We start from the raw sequence: 16,122 nt of genomic DNA on the forward strand, positions 1-16,122 counted from the left end.
CAAAGGTTTGCAGTTAGTGTTAGTCACAAAATGTAGTTTTAATTACAGTTACCAAAAAAAATCCCCTTTGACCATCATCCCCTACTTCCTGCCAATTTTGGATCCAATTTGCAAATTTATCCTGAATCCCAAGTGAACTCACCTGCTTGTCTCATCTCCCATGTAACGCCTTATTAAAAGTCTAACTGAAGTCCGAATGGACCACATGAACTGAGCTGATCTAATCTGTACGCCTAATCTGTACACAGCTCAAAAAGACTCAAATTTGTCGGACATTACCTATGCTGACTATTCCCAATTAATGTGTGCTCAGTCTCCTCTTGTTTTAGGGAGGAGAACTAACCATGTGCAATGAAAGCAGGAGGAGGCTGGGTGACCCTTCCAGCTTATCTTCCATCTTGGCTCCACGTTCTCTCTTGTTTCTCATATCCCTTTTCAGTCTGTTATTGATTGCTCAGTGAATCTTCTCTGGAAATCTGGCATGATCAGGATTGGACTCAGATGCCAAAAGAGAAATATCTTGCCGGTTTTCCTGTCCAGATTCATGGAGTAGCTTTGGATAAGGTGGTAAAGGTGCTCAGGTAGGGAATGATCACATGGCCTCGCAGCTCGTACTTTTGAGGAACATTAAAAAGTCAGAAACATTAACACTATTGTGTGCAATTTGCTATGTTTCATTGGCATCTACACTTCAAAAACAGTGTTTCAGTGACTGTAAAATGCTTTGATGTTTGTGAAAATCATTATATAGATGAAGGACCTTTTACAGGGATCAGGTGTTGATTTTTAGCTGATAAAACCTTCGCAGTGAAGCTTCTTAACTGACATTTACCCTGTTAAGGGCACTATATAAATGAAGTTGTTGCTAAAGCTGGGACATCAGTCTAATGTTTGGATCAAACTCTAATGTCCATCCTGCATTGCAGTCAGGAGGACATTCACTCAGCAAGCATTGCACTAGTGGGTTGGGCTGGTTAGGGAAGCTGGGTGTCGCCAGTCAATGAGTGCACTCTGTAACCTCAGGATAAACCACCTCCCAGATGGAGAATAAAACTATCCTACAGTATAGTGTTTTCTCTCTCTCTCTCTCTCTCTGTCTCTGGAGGCAGCAGCACCACCTCTAGGTGACACCACACAACTACAGAGATAACAAGATGTAGAGCTGGATGAACACAGCAGGCCAAGCAGCGTCTTAGGAGCAGGAAAGCAATTCAGAATCCGCTTGGGAACCCTGCACTCCAATGGGATCAATGTGGATTTCACAAGCTTCAAAATCTCCCCTCCCCTTACTGCATCCCAAAACCAGCCAAGCTCGTCCCCGCCTCCTTCACCAGTCTTTCCTCTCACCTATCCCCTCCTCCCACCTCAAGCTGCACCCCCATTTCCTACCAACTAAGCTCATTCCCACCCCCTTGATCTGTCCGTTCTCCCTGGACTGACATATCTCCTCCCTACCTCCCCACCTACACTCACCGTTACTGGCTCCATCCCCACCTCTTTAACTTGTCTGTCTCCTCTCCATCTATCTTCTCCTCTATCCATCTTCGATCCACCTCCCCCTCTCTCCCTACTTATTTCAGAACCTTTCCTGCTTCTCTGATGCTGCTTGGCCTGCTGTGTTCATCCAGCTCTATGCCTTGTTATCTCAGATTCTCCAGCATCTGCAGTTCCTATTATCTCTCCCCACCACACAACTACACTCCATTTTAGATCAAAGATCACACGACACCAGATTATTGTGCAACAGGTTGATATGAAAACGCAAACAACCCTTCAGTCCAACTCATCCATGCCAACCAGATATCCTAAATTAATCTGGTCCCATTTGCCAGCATTTGGCCCATATCTCTCTCTGCATTTCCTGCTCATATACCCTTTAAAAGATGTCTTTTAAATGCTGTAATTGTACGAGCCTCAACCACTTCCTCTGGCAGCTCATTCGATACACGCACCGCCCTCTGTGTGAAAAAGCTTCCCCTTAGGACCCTTTTATATCTTTCCCCTCCCACTTTAAACCTATGCCCTCTAGTTTTGGACTCTCCCACCTTGGGAAAAGACCTTGTGTTTTTACTCTATCCACGCCCCTAATGATTTTATAAATCTCTATAAGGTCACCCCTCAGCCTCCAACACTCCAGGGAAAATAGCCCAAGCTTACTCAGCCTCTACCTGTAACTCAAACCCTCCAAGCCTGGCAACATCCCCATAAATCGTTTTAACTCTTTCAAGTTTCACAATATTCTTCCTTTAGCAGGGAGACTAGAATTACATGCAATACTCCAAAAGAAGCCGAATCAAAGTTCTTTACAGCCGCAGTATGACCTCCCAACTCCTATACACAATGCACTGACCAATAAAGGAAGCATATCAAACACCTCCTTCACTACCCTGCCTACCTGTGACTTTACTTCCAAGGAACTATGAAACTGCACTCCAAGGTATCTTTGTTCGGCAACATTCCCCAGGACCTTACCATTAAGTATACAAGTCCTGCCTTGATTTGCCTTTCCAAAATGCAGCACCTCACATTTATCTAAATTAAACTCCATCTGCCACTCCTCGGCCCATTGGCCCATCTGATCGAGGTCCCATTGAACTCTGAGGTAACTGCCTCGAGTGTCCACTGTACCACCAATTTTGGTGTCATCTTCACACTTACTAACTATACTCACTATGTTCAAACCAAATCATTTATATAAATGACAAAAAGCAGTGGACCCAGCACCGATCCTTGTGGCACACCGCTGGTCACAGGCCTCCAGTCTGAAAAACAATCCGCCATCATCACCCTTTGTCTCCTACCTTCAAGCCAGTTATGTATCCAAATGGCTAGTTCTCCTTGTATTCCATGTGATCTAACCCTGCTAACCAGACTACCACATGGAACCCTGCCTAACGCCTTATAGAATTCCATATAAATCACTTTGCCCTCAATAATCCTCTTAGTTATTTCTTCAAAAAACTCAATCAAGTTAGTGACACACAAATTCCCAAACACAAAGCCATGTTGAATATCCATAATCAGTCCAAATACACATAAATCCTGTCCTAAGGATTCCCTCTAACAAATTGCCCATCACTGATGTCAGACTTACTGGTCTATAGTTCCCTGACTTTTCGTTCCCACCTTTCTTAGATAGTGGCACCACATTAGTTAACTTCCAGTCTTCTGGCACCTCACCTGTGGCTATCAATGATACAAAGATCTCAGCAAGGAGCCCAGCAATCACTTCCCTAGCTTCCCACAGAGTTCTAGGGTTCATGTGATCAAGTTGCAGGGATTTATCCATCTTTTTCATTTTAAGACGTCCAGCATCTCCTCCTCTGTAATACAGACATTTTTCAAGATGTTGCTATTTATTTCCCAAGGTTCTCTAACTTCGATATCCTCTCTACAGTAAACACTGATGCAAAATGCTCCTTTAGTATCTTCCCCATCTCCTACGGTTCCACTTGTAGGTGGCCTTCCTAATTTTTAAGGTGCCGTATTCTCTCCCAAGTTGTCTTTTTGTCCTTAATGTATTTGTGGAATCTCTTTGGAGTCTCCTTAACCCTATTTGTCAAAGCTATCTCATATCCCCATTTTACCCTCCTGATTTCCCTCTTAAGTATACTCCTACTGCCTTTATCCTCTTCTAGGTATTATCTCGATCTCTGCTGTCTATACCTGACATTTGCTTCCTTCTTATTCTTGGCCAAAACCTCAATTTCTCTAGTCATCCAGCATTCCCAACACCTACCAGCCCTGCCCTTCACCTGAACAGGAACATCCTGTCTCTGGACTCTCGTAGTTTCATTTTGAAGTCTTCCCACTTTCCAGCTGTCCTTTTACCTGCAAGCATCCACCCCCAATCAATTTTTGAAAGTTCTTGCCTAATACCCTCAAAATTGGCCTTCCTATAATTTAGAACTTTAACTTTTAGATCCTATTTATCCTTACCCTTCATTATATCAAAACTAATAGAATTATGGTCGCTGGCCTCAAAGTGCTCCCGCACTGACACCTTGGTTACCTCCCCTGCCTTATTTCCAAGCGTAGGTCAAGTTTTGTACCTTCCCTATTAGGTACATCCACATACTGAATCAGAAAGTTTTCTAGTGTACACTTGACAAATTCCTGTCCATCCAACACTATGGCAGTCCCAGTCTATGTTTGGAAAATTAAAACCCCTTCCTGTAACCACCCTATTATTCTCATGCATAACTAAGATCTCCTTTCAAATTTGTTTCTCAATTTCCCATTGACTATTGGGGGGGTTTATGATACAATTCCAATTAGGTGATCATCCCTTTCTTATTTCTCAGTTTTACCCAGCTCTAGATTTCTATGACTTATGTGGTGTGGTGTAATGTCCCTACCTCTGGACAAGGAGGCTTGGTTAAATCCCACCTGGTCCAGAGGTATGTAATAACAGGCTGATTAAAAATATCTAAAATGTTCTTCCCTCTTTACACTGGTATATCTTACGAATGTCCTGATAGTAGAAGATGAAAAGTTTCAACAAAATGTGTCTTTTCTCACAAAGCAATATTTGTGAAACAGTGCAAGAAAGTTTGACACAGCAAGGACTCAACAAGCACATGAGTACTTATGTGCTTTTTTGAGCAGGCTAATAAGGTGATTAAGTCACACATCATCTGGAAACTGGATGAGATGTTAAGTAAATTTTCCATCTGTCGTACAGGGTACAATTATTTCATGGCCTTGTTTTGAAGAAGAGTACAGGAATTCTTGGCAAATATCTATCAATACCTGGCGGCAGTCTCATAGCTGTTTGTGGAGGCTTGCTTCACTGTGTCTCCTACATTGTAGCAATGTTTGAACTTGCTCCATTTGCTTTGAGTTGCATCAGGGTTTACTGCAGTCTCAAAGGGCACAATGGAAAAGCAAGACTTTTTCGACCGCAGATTTCAGATATTCACTTTTTGTTCGTGAGTGGAGAGCAATCATTCTGTTAGTTTTAAGAGGTGTGAGACTGTCATCAAGCAATGTGAGATAAAGGCTGTTACTGATCTCAGTCTGCTACTGCTGCTATCTGATTGTAAATTGAAATTAAATGGTAGTGGAAAAGGCAGAAAGGACCCAACAGAACCAACGATGACTGAGAGAGGCGACAGGTCAATGTTCATTAACCTGCTCTGATCAGGAAAGACACACAATAATTTAGGATAGAATCCCCATGGACAGATTTGGGTTAATTAGAAACAGCCAGCATAGAATTCTTAGGAGGAAATTGTATTTAACTAACTTGCTGGAGATATTTGATGAGGTAATACAGAGGATTGATGAGGGGAAGGCTGTTAGTGTGGAATAAATGGATATACAGAAAATACAGTGCTTAACAACAAATGAGGGGAGGTGATGGCCTAGTGGTATTGTCACTGGAGTGTTCATCCAGAAAGCCAGGCAATGTTCTCGAGGGCAGGGACTGTTTTTGAATCCAACCACAGCAGATTGTGGAATTTGAAGTCAGTAAATATCTGGAATTAAGAGTCTGATGATGACAATGAATCCATTGTTGATGGTTGTTTAAAAACCCACCTTAGCCATTAATGTCCTTTAGGGAGGTAAACTGCCATCCTTACCTGCTTGGGCCCATATGCGACTCCAGACTCACAGCAATATGGTTGACTTTTAACTACCCTCAGGGCAATAAATAATCAGAGACACCCACATCCTGTGAATTAATTTTAAAAAAAGCAAAATTTGAGCTTGTGGTTAAAAACGAACAGTAGCAATGCAGATATAAAATTGACTGAGGAATGGGAAACAGAGAGTAATGATTAATGCACATTTTTCAAGCTGAAAGAACATTTAGAACATAGAACATAGAACACAGAACATTACAGCACAGTACAGGCCCTTCGGCCCTTGATGTTGTGCCGACCCGTCATACCGATCTCAAGCCCATCTAACCCACACTATTCCATGTACATCCATATGCTTGTCCAATGACGACTTAAATGTACCTAAAGTTGGTGAATCTACTACCGTTGCAGGCAAAGCGTTCCATTCCCTTACTACTCTCGGAGTAAAGAAACTACCTCTGAGATCTGTCCTATATCTTTCACCCCTCAATTTAAAGCTATGCTCCCTCGTGCTCTCCATCACCATCCCAGGAAAACGGTTCTCCCTATCCACCCTATCTAACCCTCTGATTATTTTATATGTTTCAATTAAGTCACCTCTCAACCTTCTTCTCTCTAACGAAAACAGCCTCAAGTCCCTCAGCCTTTCCTCGTAAGACCTTCTCTCCATACCAGGCAACATCCAAGTAAATCTCCTCTGCACCCTTTCCAAAGCTTCCACATCCTTCTTATAATGTGGTGACCAGAACTGTACGCAATACTCCAAGTGCAGCCGCACCAGAGTTTTGTACAGCTGCAACATAACCTCTTGGTTCCAGAACCCGATCCCTCTATTAATAAAAGGGAAAACATTGTATGCCTTCTTAACAGCCCTGTCAACCTGGGTGGCAACTTTCAAGGATCTGTGTACATGGACACTGAGATCTCTCTGCTCATCTACACTACTAAGAATCTTACCATTAGCCCAGGACTTTGCCTTCTGGTTACTCCTACCAAAGTGCATCACCTCACACTTGTCTGCATTAAACTCCATTTGCCACCTGTCAGCCCAGCTCTGCAGCTTATCTATGTCTCTCTGCAACCTACAGCATCCTTCGTCACTATCCACAACTCCACCGACCTTAGTGTCGTCTGCAAATTTACTAACCCATTCTTCTACGCCCTCATCCAGGTCATTTATAAAAATGACAAACAGCAGTGGACCTAACACCGACCCTTGCGGTACACCACTAGTAACTGGTCTCCAGAATGAACATTTCCCATCAACTACCAGCGTCTGTCTTCTTTCAGCAAGCCAATTTCCGATCCAAACTGCTATATCTCCCACAATCCCATTCCTCTGCATTTTGTTACAATAGCCTACTGTGGGGAACCTTATCGAACACCTTGCTGAAATCCATATACACCACATCAACCGGTTTACTCTCGTCTACCTGTTTGTTCCCCAGGGCTCAGTATTGGAGCCATTACATTCCCTGATGTACATTAATGATTTGTACCTTGGTGTGCAGGGACAATTTCAATGCCTGTGAATGAGGGGGGTGTGGGGGTAGTTGGGAATTAAATAGCAAATGAAATTCAATACAGAAGATTGAGGTGATACATTTTGATAGAAAGAACATGGAGAGACAGTGTAACCTGAAAGGTACTATATTAATGGGGGTAGCAGAAGCAGAGAGACTGGAATGTGTATGTGCATTGGTCAGTAACAGTGCCAGAACAGGTGGAGGGAGGAATTTATAAAACATAGAGTGTCCTCAGCATTATTAATGGGGTATAGATACAAGAGCAAGGAGGATGTGATGAACATGAATAAGATAATAGTTAGACCTCAGCAGAAGTATTGTAAACAATTCTGAGTAACATACTGTAGGAAGGATATGAACAGTTTTAATTAGCACATTCAAATGGGTATCAGATAAGTCGTCAGATAGAAGAAAATGTGGAAAAGGCACTATATACCCTTTCCTTCTCAGGAGGACTGGTCTATATAGCCATCCTAGTCTAAAGACTTCACAGGACTGCCCAAAACTCAATCTGCGGCTGAAATAAAAAAGTCTCTCCCTCTAAGCCATTGTGTTTCCTCCAAGCTGAAAAATAAACTCCAGAAGGCTCTAACAAACCTTCAGGCCTCATTATTTAACTTGCTGGGTTGAGAAGCAATCTAAGAAAAACCAATGAAAAATCCATCAACAGTGCTCAGGAACCCATTCACTCTAAAGTAAGGCCTCAAAAATTGTTTTAAAAGAAATCACCATGGCTACAGGAATACTTACTGCTATATATTAACTTTACACACACAGAAATCCCTTGGTTACTAACTCGAAAATGAGAAACTTATAACAAACAGTATATATTAGAAAAGAACTGCAGCCTCTTGTGAATATATTTCAGCACTTAACCACCAAAAGTTAACTAATTTAGTAACTAATTAGCTAACCACTAAAAATTAAATGTATGATCTGTCAAGCCATTTTTGGATCTGACTTGTCCAGTATTAACATTGGCTGGAATTGTAACTGGACAATAGCTAAAAGTAAATAATTAATAAATTAAAATATCCAAGGCAGTAACTACACAGGCACAAACAGCAAGATACAAGGGTGTATAAAATAAACAATTCAACTGGAAGCTATCACTTTTAGCATTGTTGGCAAAATTTGTTGTTTTCAGCAATACTCAAGTTCCCTATCAAAGGAGTATTTTGTTTAAAAAAGGCTTTGGTGTTATGATTCAATGGGACTCTGGCAAACTGGACAAGGAATGGGGGGCAGCAGTCACATTGAGAGAAGAGTGATATAAGATCTAATTGAGAGATGTAGATGCTAAAAGGAATCAACAAAGTAGACACAGAGAGGATGTTTTGCTCATGTGGGGCAATCTAGAAAGACAGATCATAAACTTAGGATAAGGGGTTGCAGATTTCAAACAGAAATGAAGAGAAATTACTTATTTCAAAGGGTCATGAATCTGTGGAATTCACTCTCCTGGAATGTGGTGGATGCTGGGACATTGAGAATATTTGAGGAGGAGATAGATTTTTAATGAATAATGGGTTGAAAGGTTATGGAGAGCAGGCAGGAAAGTGGAGTTGAGACTGAAGTGAGATCAACCAGCATTGTATTGAATCATGGAGGAGGCTTGAGGGACTGAATGGTCTATTCCTACTTGTGTTCTTATTGGTAGACCATAGCAATGGGGTGACTGGGGTGTGATTGGTTGGGTTAGAATGAATTTGAGAGATAGGGGTGGGTGCCATCCTTGAGGTTGGGGGGATGACCCCTTGGGTGGATAGCTTCACCTTGAATTCCACCTTAGAGTCTACCTGGCAGCAGCTCATGCTGGTAGACTGCCCAACTTGCTTTGCCATCCAACTCAGGTGTGAAAAATGGTAGCGGAGGCAGGATGGGGCCCTATAGCCGCAGCTAACCATCCATTTAAGAGGCTCAATGGACTGTAGAATTGGCAGGTTACTAATACCTTGGACCCAACTAGCAGGTCAGGGGAAGGCAAGCTAGTCACCCGCTTTATTATATGTACCCAGCCCACATTGCTCATTTACAAAGCATAAGAGCCTAAGAAATAGGAACAAGAGTAGGCCCTTCAGCCCCTCAAGTCTGTCCTGAAATTCCATGAGATCATGGCTGATCTGCTTTAGGCTCCAACCTGTCTGTAGTGTCAGCTCCTCATTTGCCTGAGCTCTTCAATATTTCAAAATCTATCTACCTCCTCCTTACATACTTTCAATGATCAAGCCTCCACGGTCCTCTGGGCTAGGGAGTTCCAGATATTCACAACCCTCTGAAGAAGAAATTCCTTCATATCTCAGTTTTAAATGAGTGTCCCCTTATTTTGTAACAATGTGCCCTGGTTCGAGATCCCCCCCATTTGTAGGAAACATAGAACATAGAACATAGAACATAGAACAGTACAGCACAGAACAGGCCCTTCAGCCCACAATGTTGTGCCGACCATTGATCCTCATGTATGCACCCTCAAATTTCTGTGACCATATGCATGTCCAGCAGTCTCTTAAATGACCCCAATGACCTTGCTTCCACAACTGCTGCTGGCAACGCATTCCATGCTCTCACAACTCTCTGCGTAAAGAACCTGCCTCTGACATCCCCTCTATACTTTCCACCAACCAGCTTAAAACTATGACCCCTCGTGCTAGCCATTTCTGCCCTGGGAAATAGTCTCTGGCTATCAACTCTATCTATGCCTCTCATTATCTTGTATACCTCAAAACATCTTCTCAGCATCTATCCTGTTAAGCCCTCTCAGAATCCTGTATGTTTTAATCAGATCCCCCTCATTCTTCTGAACTCAAATGAGTAAAGGACTAACCTGTTTAGCCATTCTTTGTAAGTCTACCCCCCTTATCCCAGGAATAAGCCTAGTAAACCTCACTTGAAATGCCTCCAATACTTTCTTAAATATGGGGACCAAGACTGTAGACTGCACTGCTGCTGTGGCCTCAGCAATACCCTGTACAGTTGTGACACAACTTATCCACTTATAAATTCCAACCCTGTAACAATAAAGGTTAAAATTCAATCTGCTATCTTAATTACTTGCTGCATCTGCATGCTAACTTTTTGTGTTTCATGCACAGGAATACCCAGAACCCTTTCTGCTGTCTTTTTGGAATCTCTCTCCTTTGAATTAATACATTTTTATTCTTTTTAATCTACCTACCAAAGTGCCTGACCACATACTTCCCTACATTAAACTCCAGCTGTAAAGCTTTGGCCCACTCACTCAACCTATCATCACTGTGCATGTTCCTCATGGCCTCATCACTACATGCCTTCCCATCTATGTTTGTAGCATCAGCAAGTTTTGGTATATTACATTCTGCCCATTGAGGGCAGCAGGTTCATTAAAATCATCCACAATTTCTTTCTAAAATATAATTAAGAGATTTACTGCTCAGTGCTTCTTGTATTTGAATCAAATATAGTACGAATGACAGACATTTCAATGGATTGAAAACTGAAATAGTATTGATGAAAAGAGAAGCAATCCAAATATAAAATAAAGAACTGAAACAAACAAACACAGAAATGGCTGGAGAAACTCAGTAAGTCAGGCAGCATTGTGAAGAAAAAAAGTTAAAGTTTTAACCCTTTTTTAGAACAATCTAATTTGTCTTTTTGACAAAATGCAGCAGCATAACAGGGAGAGAGTTAGTACAATGAATGAATGATAGATGGTTGTAATTGAAAATCATGAAGCATTTTCTCAGTTTCTCTGTGTCTCTATCCCTCCAGCCAGAAAATCTACAAAGAAAAAGAATTTGAAGAAATAATATCAGGACAAGTTTGATACAACTAGCAAGATCATAGTCGGGAATCCAATGCACAAATAAATTTATTTTGAAAGAAAATTTCCAGGGTTGTGTTGAACGATGGTCAACTGTTCTGTCGACCACAGTATCCACCAGATCCTGTTTCCCACCGTCTACATTGGGGTCTTCATCATTGGTCTCCCAATTAACCTCCTGTCCCTGTATCACAGCTACCTACAGATCAGACAGAAGAATGAGCTGGGAATCTACCTCTGCAATCTGACCATCTCAGACCTGCTGTACCTCCTTTCCTTACCTTTGTGGATTCAGTACATGCTGCAACATGACGACTGGCAATATTCCCGGGAACTTTGCATCTTCAGTGGTCTGCTCCTCTACCAAAATATCTACATCAGCATTGGCTTCCTCTGCTTCATTGCCATTAATCGCTTCCTTGTCGTGGCTTACCCTCTGAAATTTAAATTCATACACAGCAGGAAGGCTGCTTTGCTCATCAGTATTCTCATCTGGCTCAAGGAGATAGCTGTCTGCACCATTTACATGGGCTCCAAGGTTCTCAGTAAAGACGAGGGGAATGACACTCTGTGTTTTGAACATTATCCTCTGCGTCAAAAGGACAGATATTTAAATATTTACAAACTTTCAATTGGCTTCAGCCTCCCTTTGATTTTATTAATCTACTCTTACCATAAAGTGCTGAGGGTTGTCCACAAAAGCCATGGACTTGAAAGACAGAGGAAATTAAGAATAAAAAAATTGGTATCTGGGACAATCATCATTTTCCTGGCTTGCTTTGCTCCTTATCACATTTTCCTGACGGTTCGAAGCATATTTGAGTATGACTGTCCCTTTGCTGACAGTATTTTTGAGGTTTACCATTTTGGGCTCCTGCTGATGAGTTTAAACTGTGTGGCCGACCCTGTTTTGTACTGTTTCATATCACAGAGTTCGCAGAGCTGGTTAGCAAGGTTCCTGGATCCTCTTATCAATCTCTTTCCATGCGGAAAAAAAGAAGAAATTGTGGCCCTTGAGATGAAGGATAACTCACCACTTACAACCAAAACAAGTCTCTTACCTCAAAGACACCAGAAACAGGCAAATTATGATTACCAACACTCAAAGGTGTGAATTGCTAATTAAACTTCTCCTGGGCTTTCAGTAAAATCTCCATACATGGTCAGATGTGAAGGGGTCAGTGGACAAAGTATGATGTATAAAGGAGGTTTATTACAAGAGTGTCTCACATAAAAGCAAAATACTGCAGCTGCAGGTGATCTAAAGTAAAGACAGCAAGTTCCAGAGAATCTCAGCAGCTCTAACAGCACTTGTGGAGATAGAAACTGAGTTAGCGTTTCAAGGCTGATATACCTCTTCATCAGAATTCTGTATCTGAGTATATCAATCTATGTTGCCTTGTGGTGTCTGTGTGACTATGAGTGATTGTATGTCAGTGAGTGTGGTGTATCTCCGTGAGCGTGAGTATGCGAGTGACTGTGAACATGTGTGTGTTAGTGTTACTGTGTGTGATTCTTTGAAAATCTGTGTGTGAGCGTGTCAGTGTATCAAGTGTGTGTATGTGTTTCTGTGTATGTGTGTGTTTCCCGACATGTAAGTGAGTATCTATGTGTGTGTGTCACTGTGGGTGTGTCTGAGTATCTGCACTTGTGCGTGTGTGAGTATCTGTTTGTATGTGTTACTGTGTGTGCGTGAGACTGTGTGTGTGTGTGTGTGTGTGTGTGTGTGTGTGTGTGTGAGATTGAGACGTTTGAGCCTCATCTACCCAACCTACACGTACGTGGCAGAGCCTGCAGGTCACACATTCACTGCATCAACCATCCCAGAACTCACTGAAGCATTAAACTTCACATTTGTTCACTTTTGCTGATCTGGGCTTGAAACTCCCTGTTCCAGCATGGACTGCCTGAACAATTGCTCCTGCGCTAGTCGATCATTTTCCTGTCCTGGATCCACACTCACCCAAATGCTAAAAACTGCATGCCCTCTTTGCTGGCAGCTAGCATCTCTAAGCTAGGTATATTCATCGGTTTTCCCTGAGCTCTAATCTTGCTCAGTTGAATGGAATAAATACTTCTTAAGGGCTTCTCAACCCCCACGTCTCGACTGTATTGACCTATTGGTCATAGTCTAAAGATTGGGTTGAGGAGAAGTTTCTTTACTCTGGGAGTGGTCAGCATGTTAAATTCTCCATCACAGAAAGTAGTTGAGGTCAAAACACTGAAGTGCTTTCAAGGAGGAGCTCAGAAGGGAAAAGGGTATGGGGAGAAAATGGGAACAGGACACTGAGTTGGATGATCAATCATGATTATGTTGAATGGCGGAGTAGGCTAAAAGGGCCAAATGGTCTACTCTTGTTCCAATTTTCTGTTTCTATTGCTGCTTTCTGGAGGTCATGGTGTATAAATTGACAGCTGTTCTTGGTCAACATGGAAGAGTTAGATCGAAGGGTCTGTTTCCATGCTGTATGACTCCATGACTCTACCCCAAGAAACTTCACAAAAATATCATCATTCAACACTGACCCCCAAAGACTTCTGAGTGATCTTTGTCTGCTGAGGGATCCCGGAACAAAGGGGCTTCACATCCAAATGATAGTTCGGGACAATGTCAGGAAGCACTGCCCCACACAGAAAGCTAGTGAAAATCTGAAACTCCCACCCAGAAAAGAGCTCAGGGGCCGGGCTCACCTGATGACTTCAAAATTGAGGTGAATTGATTGTTGCTTGTAAGGGGTGTTATGAAATGGAATCAGTAAATGGCCTTAAGATACTGACCTGCCATGTTCTAATTCAATAGCACTGCATTCTAGAGAGATTGAATGGCCTGGTCCTAAGAGCCTAAGCGCCACTTTCTGATGTTGATATTTGTTCATCTATGTCTACACAGAACATAGAGCATTGATTATTTTGTTTTATAATCTCTTTCTTGTTTTTAATCCCCCCCGCCCCAATTCCATCCCACCTTAGCAAAACCTCTTGGTTTGATTTCCTGGTGAACTTGAAGACTGCAGCAGGGCAAGTATATTCTCTTCATCTGTAGAGGTGACCATTCAATCAGAGTGTGATAATTCCACCAACTGTCCTTCGATTACAGTATCCACCAGATCCTCTGTCCCACCGTCTACATTGGGGTCTTCAGAATTCGCCTTCCAGATAACCTCCTGTCCCTGTATCACACCTACTTACAGATCAGGCAGAGAAATAAGCTGGGACTCTGTCTCTGCCAGCTGCCCATCTCTGACCTGTTGCACCTCGCCTGTCTGCCCTTGTGGATCCAATACTTACTGATGAAAGATCACTGGACGAAAGGCAAGCTCCTATGCAAGATCACTGGGATCATCCTCTATGGGAATATATATGTGAGCATTACATTCGTCTGTTACATCTCAATGGTTCGCTACCAGGTAGTGGTCCACCCTTTAAGATTCCACACCTTCTGAACTTTGGAAGCTGTGCTTCTGGTCAGTGCCCTCGTCTGGATCAAAGAAATTGAAACCAGTCTTTTCATTTTCTCTTCCAATTGGGACTGTGAAAGATCAAGACAACCAATTGCTGTGTCTTGAGCATTATCTATTGTAGCCTTTCTCTCTCTGTGGGTTTCCTTTTCCCCATTGTTTTGTTAACCTTTTCCTAACACCAGTTGTTATCATCTAACTGGAAGAGATAAGACATTCAGCAAGATCAGAAGGATCAGGAAGTTAGTGTTGGGTGTCATTGTCATATTTTGCATTTGCCTTGACCCTTATCACATCATGCTCCTAGTCAGAACCCTACGCGAGGATACTTGCAGCTTTGTGAAGACCTCATTCCATTATTACTACTTTGGGTTGCTGTTGATGAGTTTGAACTACATGGCTGATCCCATGCTCTTCTTCTTTATATCAGAGAGTTTATGTGGAATTCCGATGAGGCTACTGGAGCCTCTTGTCAACCTGTGTCATTGCAGACAGAAAGAGGAAAGGAAATATTCAAGCACGATTGTTGATCCAGAGACCTAGAGGATTGAACATTAATGTCAAGACCCTATATTAACCAGTGTATTGATTGTTCTTTCTTGTCTAAATCAGAAGGTGATGGGTTCAAGTCCCATTGTAGAGAATTGAGTATATAATCCAGGCTGACTCTTCCAGTGCAGTACAAAAGGAGTGCAACACTCTCAGTGGTGAACATTTGAGTAAGTTCTTAAACTAAAGTCCTGGCTTCTCTGTGAGCTGGCTATAAAAGATTTGATGCTATTAATTAAAGAAAGGAAACAAGTTTCTCCATAGTCTCCTGGTCAATATTGTGAAAGACCAGATTATCTCCTTTGCTGTTTCCATATCTATTAATGTCAACGATGTAAATCTCAGAAGAACATCTGCAGTGGAATCTTACAAAGTATGTGTTGCCATGGTAAACAAAGCTAATGTCAATGCTATTTCTAAAAGGTTTCCTGTTCAAAATGCTTTTCCTAGATGCTCCCTGAATGTTCATTTTGAAAGTATCCTATAATTATCCAAAGCTTCACCAAAGCTTCCTGGCTATTACAGATAATGGGAACTGCAGATGCTGGAGAATTCCAAGATAATAAAATGTGAGGCTGGATGAACACAGCAGGCCAAGCAGCATCTCAGGAGCACAAAAGCTGACGTTTCGGGCCTAGACCCTTCATCAGAGAGGGGGATGGGGAGAGGGAACTGGAATAAATAGGGAGAGAGGGGGAGGCGGACCGAAGATGGAGAGTAAAGAAGATAGGTGGAGAGAGTATAGGTGGGGAGGTAGGGAGGGGATAGGTCAGTCCAGGGAAGACGGACAGGTCAAGGAGGTGGGATGAGGTTAGTAGGTAGATGGGGGTGCGGCTTGGGGTGGGAGGAAGGGATGGGTGAGAGGAAGAACCGGTTAGGGAGGCAGAGACAGGTTGGACTGGTTTTGGGATGCAGTGGGTTGGGGGGAAGAGCTGGGCTGGTTGTGTGGTGCAGTGGGGGGAGGGGACGAACTGGGCTGGTTTAGGGATGCAGTAGGGGAAGGGGAGATTTTGAAACTGGTGAAGTCCACATTGATACCATTAGGCTGCAGGGTTCCCAGGCGGAATATGAGTTGCTGTTCCTGCAACCTTCGGGTGGCATCATTGTGGCACTGCAGGAGGCCCATGACGGACATGTCATCTAGAGAATGGGAGGGGGAGTGGAAATGGTTTGCGACTGGGAGGTGCAGTTGTTTGTTG

At 42.6% G+C, this 16,122-nt stretch overlaps 1 protein-coding gene and 1 pseudogene across 3 annotated transcripts in view; both read left to right on the top strand.

Moving 5' to 3' along the window:
• The window catches only part of LOC125455697 (ovarian cancer G-protein coupled receptor 1-like), a 66,603-nt gene extending 52,585 nt beyond the window's left edge, over positions 1–14,018 (top strand). For all 3 annotated transcript variants that reach the window (XM_048538024.2, XM_048538023.2, XM_048538025.2), the window contains 2 exons: positions 10,865–12,024; positions 13,887–14,018. In XM_048538024.2, coding sequence (XP_048393981.1) covers positions 11,002–12,024; positions 13,887–13,904 — 1,041 coding nt within the window. In that variant the 5' untranslated portion in view covers positions 10,865–11,001 and the 3' untranslated portion in view covers positions 13,905–14,018. The remainder of the gene's footprint in view (positions 1–10,864; positions 12,025–13,886) is intronic.
• LOC125455515 (ovarian cancer G-protein coupled receptor 1-like) lies at positions 13,908–14,917 on the top strand (annotated as a pseudogene).
• The last annotated feature ends 1,205 nt before the right edge of the window (positions 14,918–16,122 follow it).

Source organism: Stegostoma tigrinum, chromosome 10 (genome assembly GCF_030684315.1).
Source record: "Stegostoma tigrinum isolate sSteTig4 chromosome 10, sSteTig4.hap1, whole genome shotgun sequence".
Taxonomy (NCBI): Eukaryota; Metazoa; Chordata; class Chondrichthyes; order Orectolobiformes; family Stegostomatidae; genus Stegostoma; species Stegostoma tigrinum.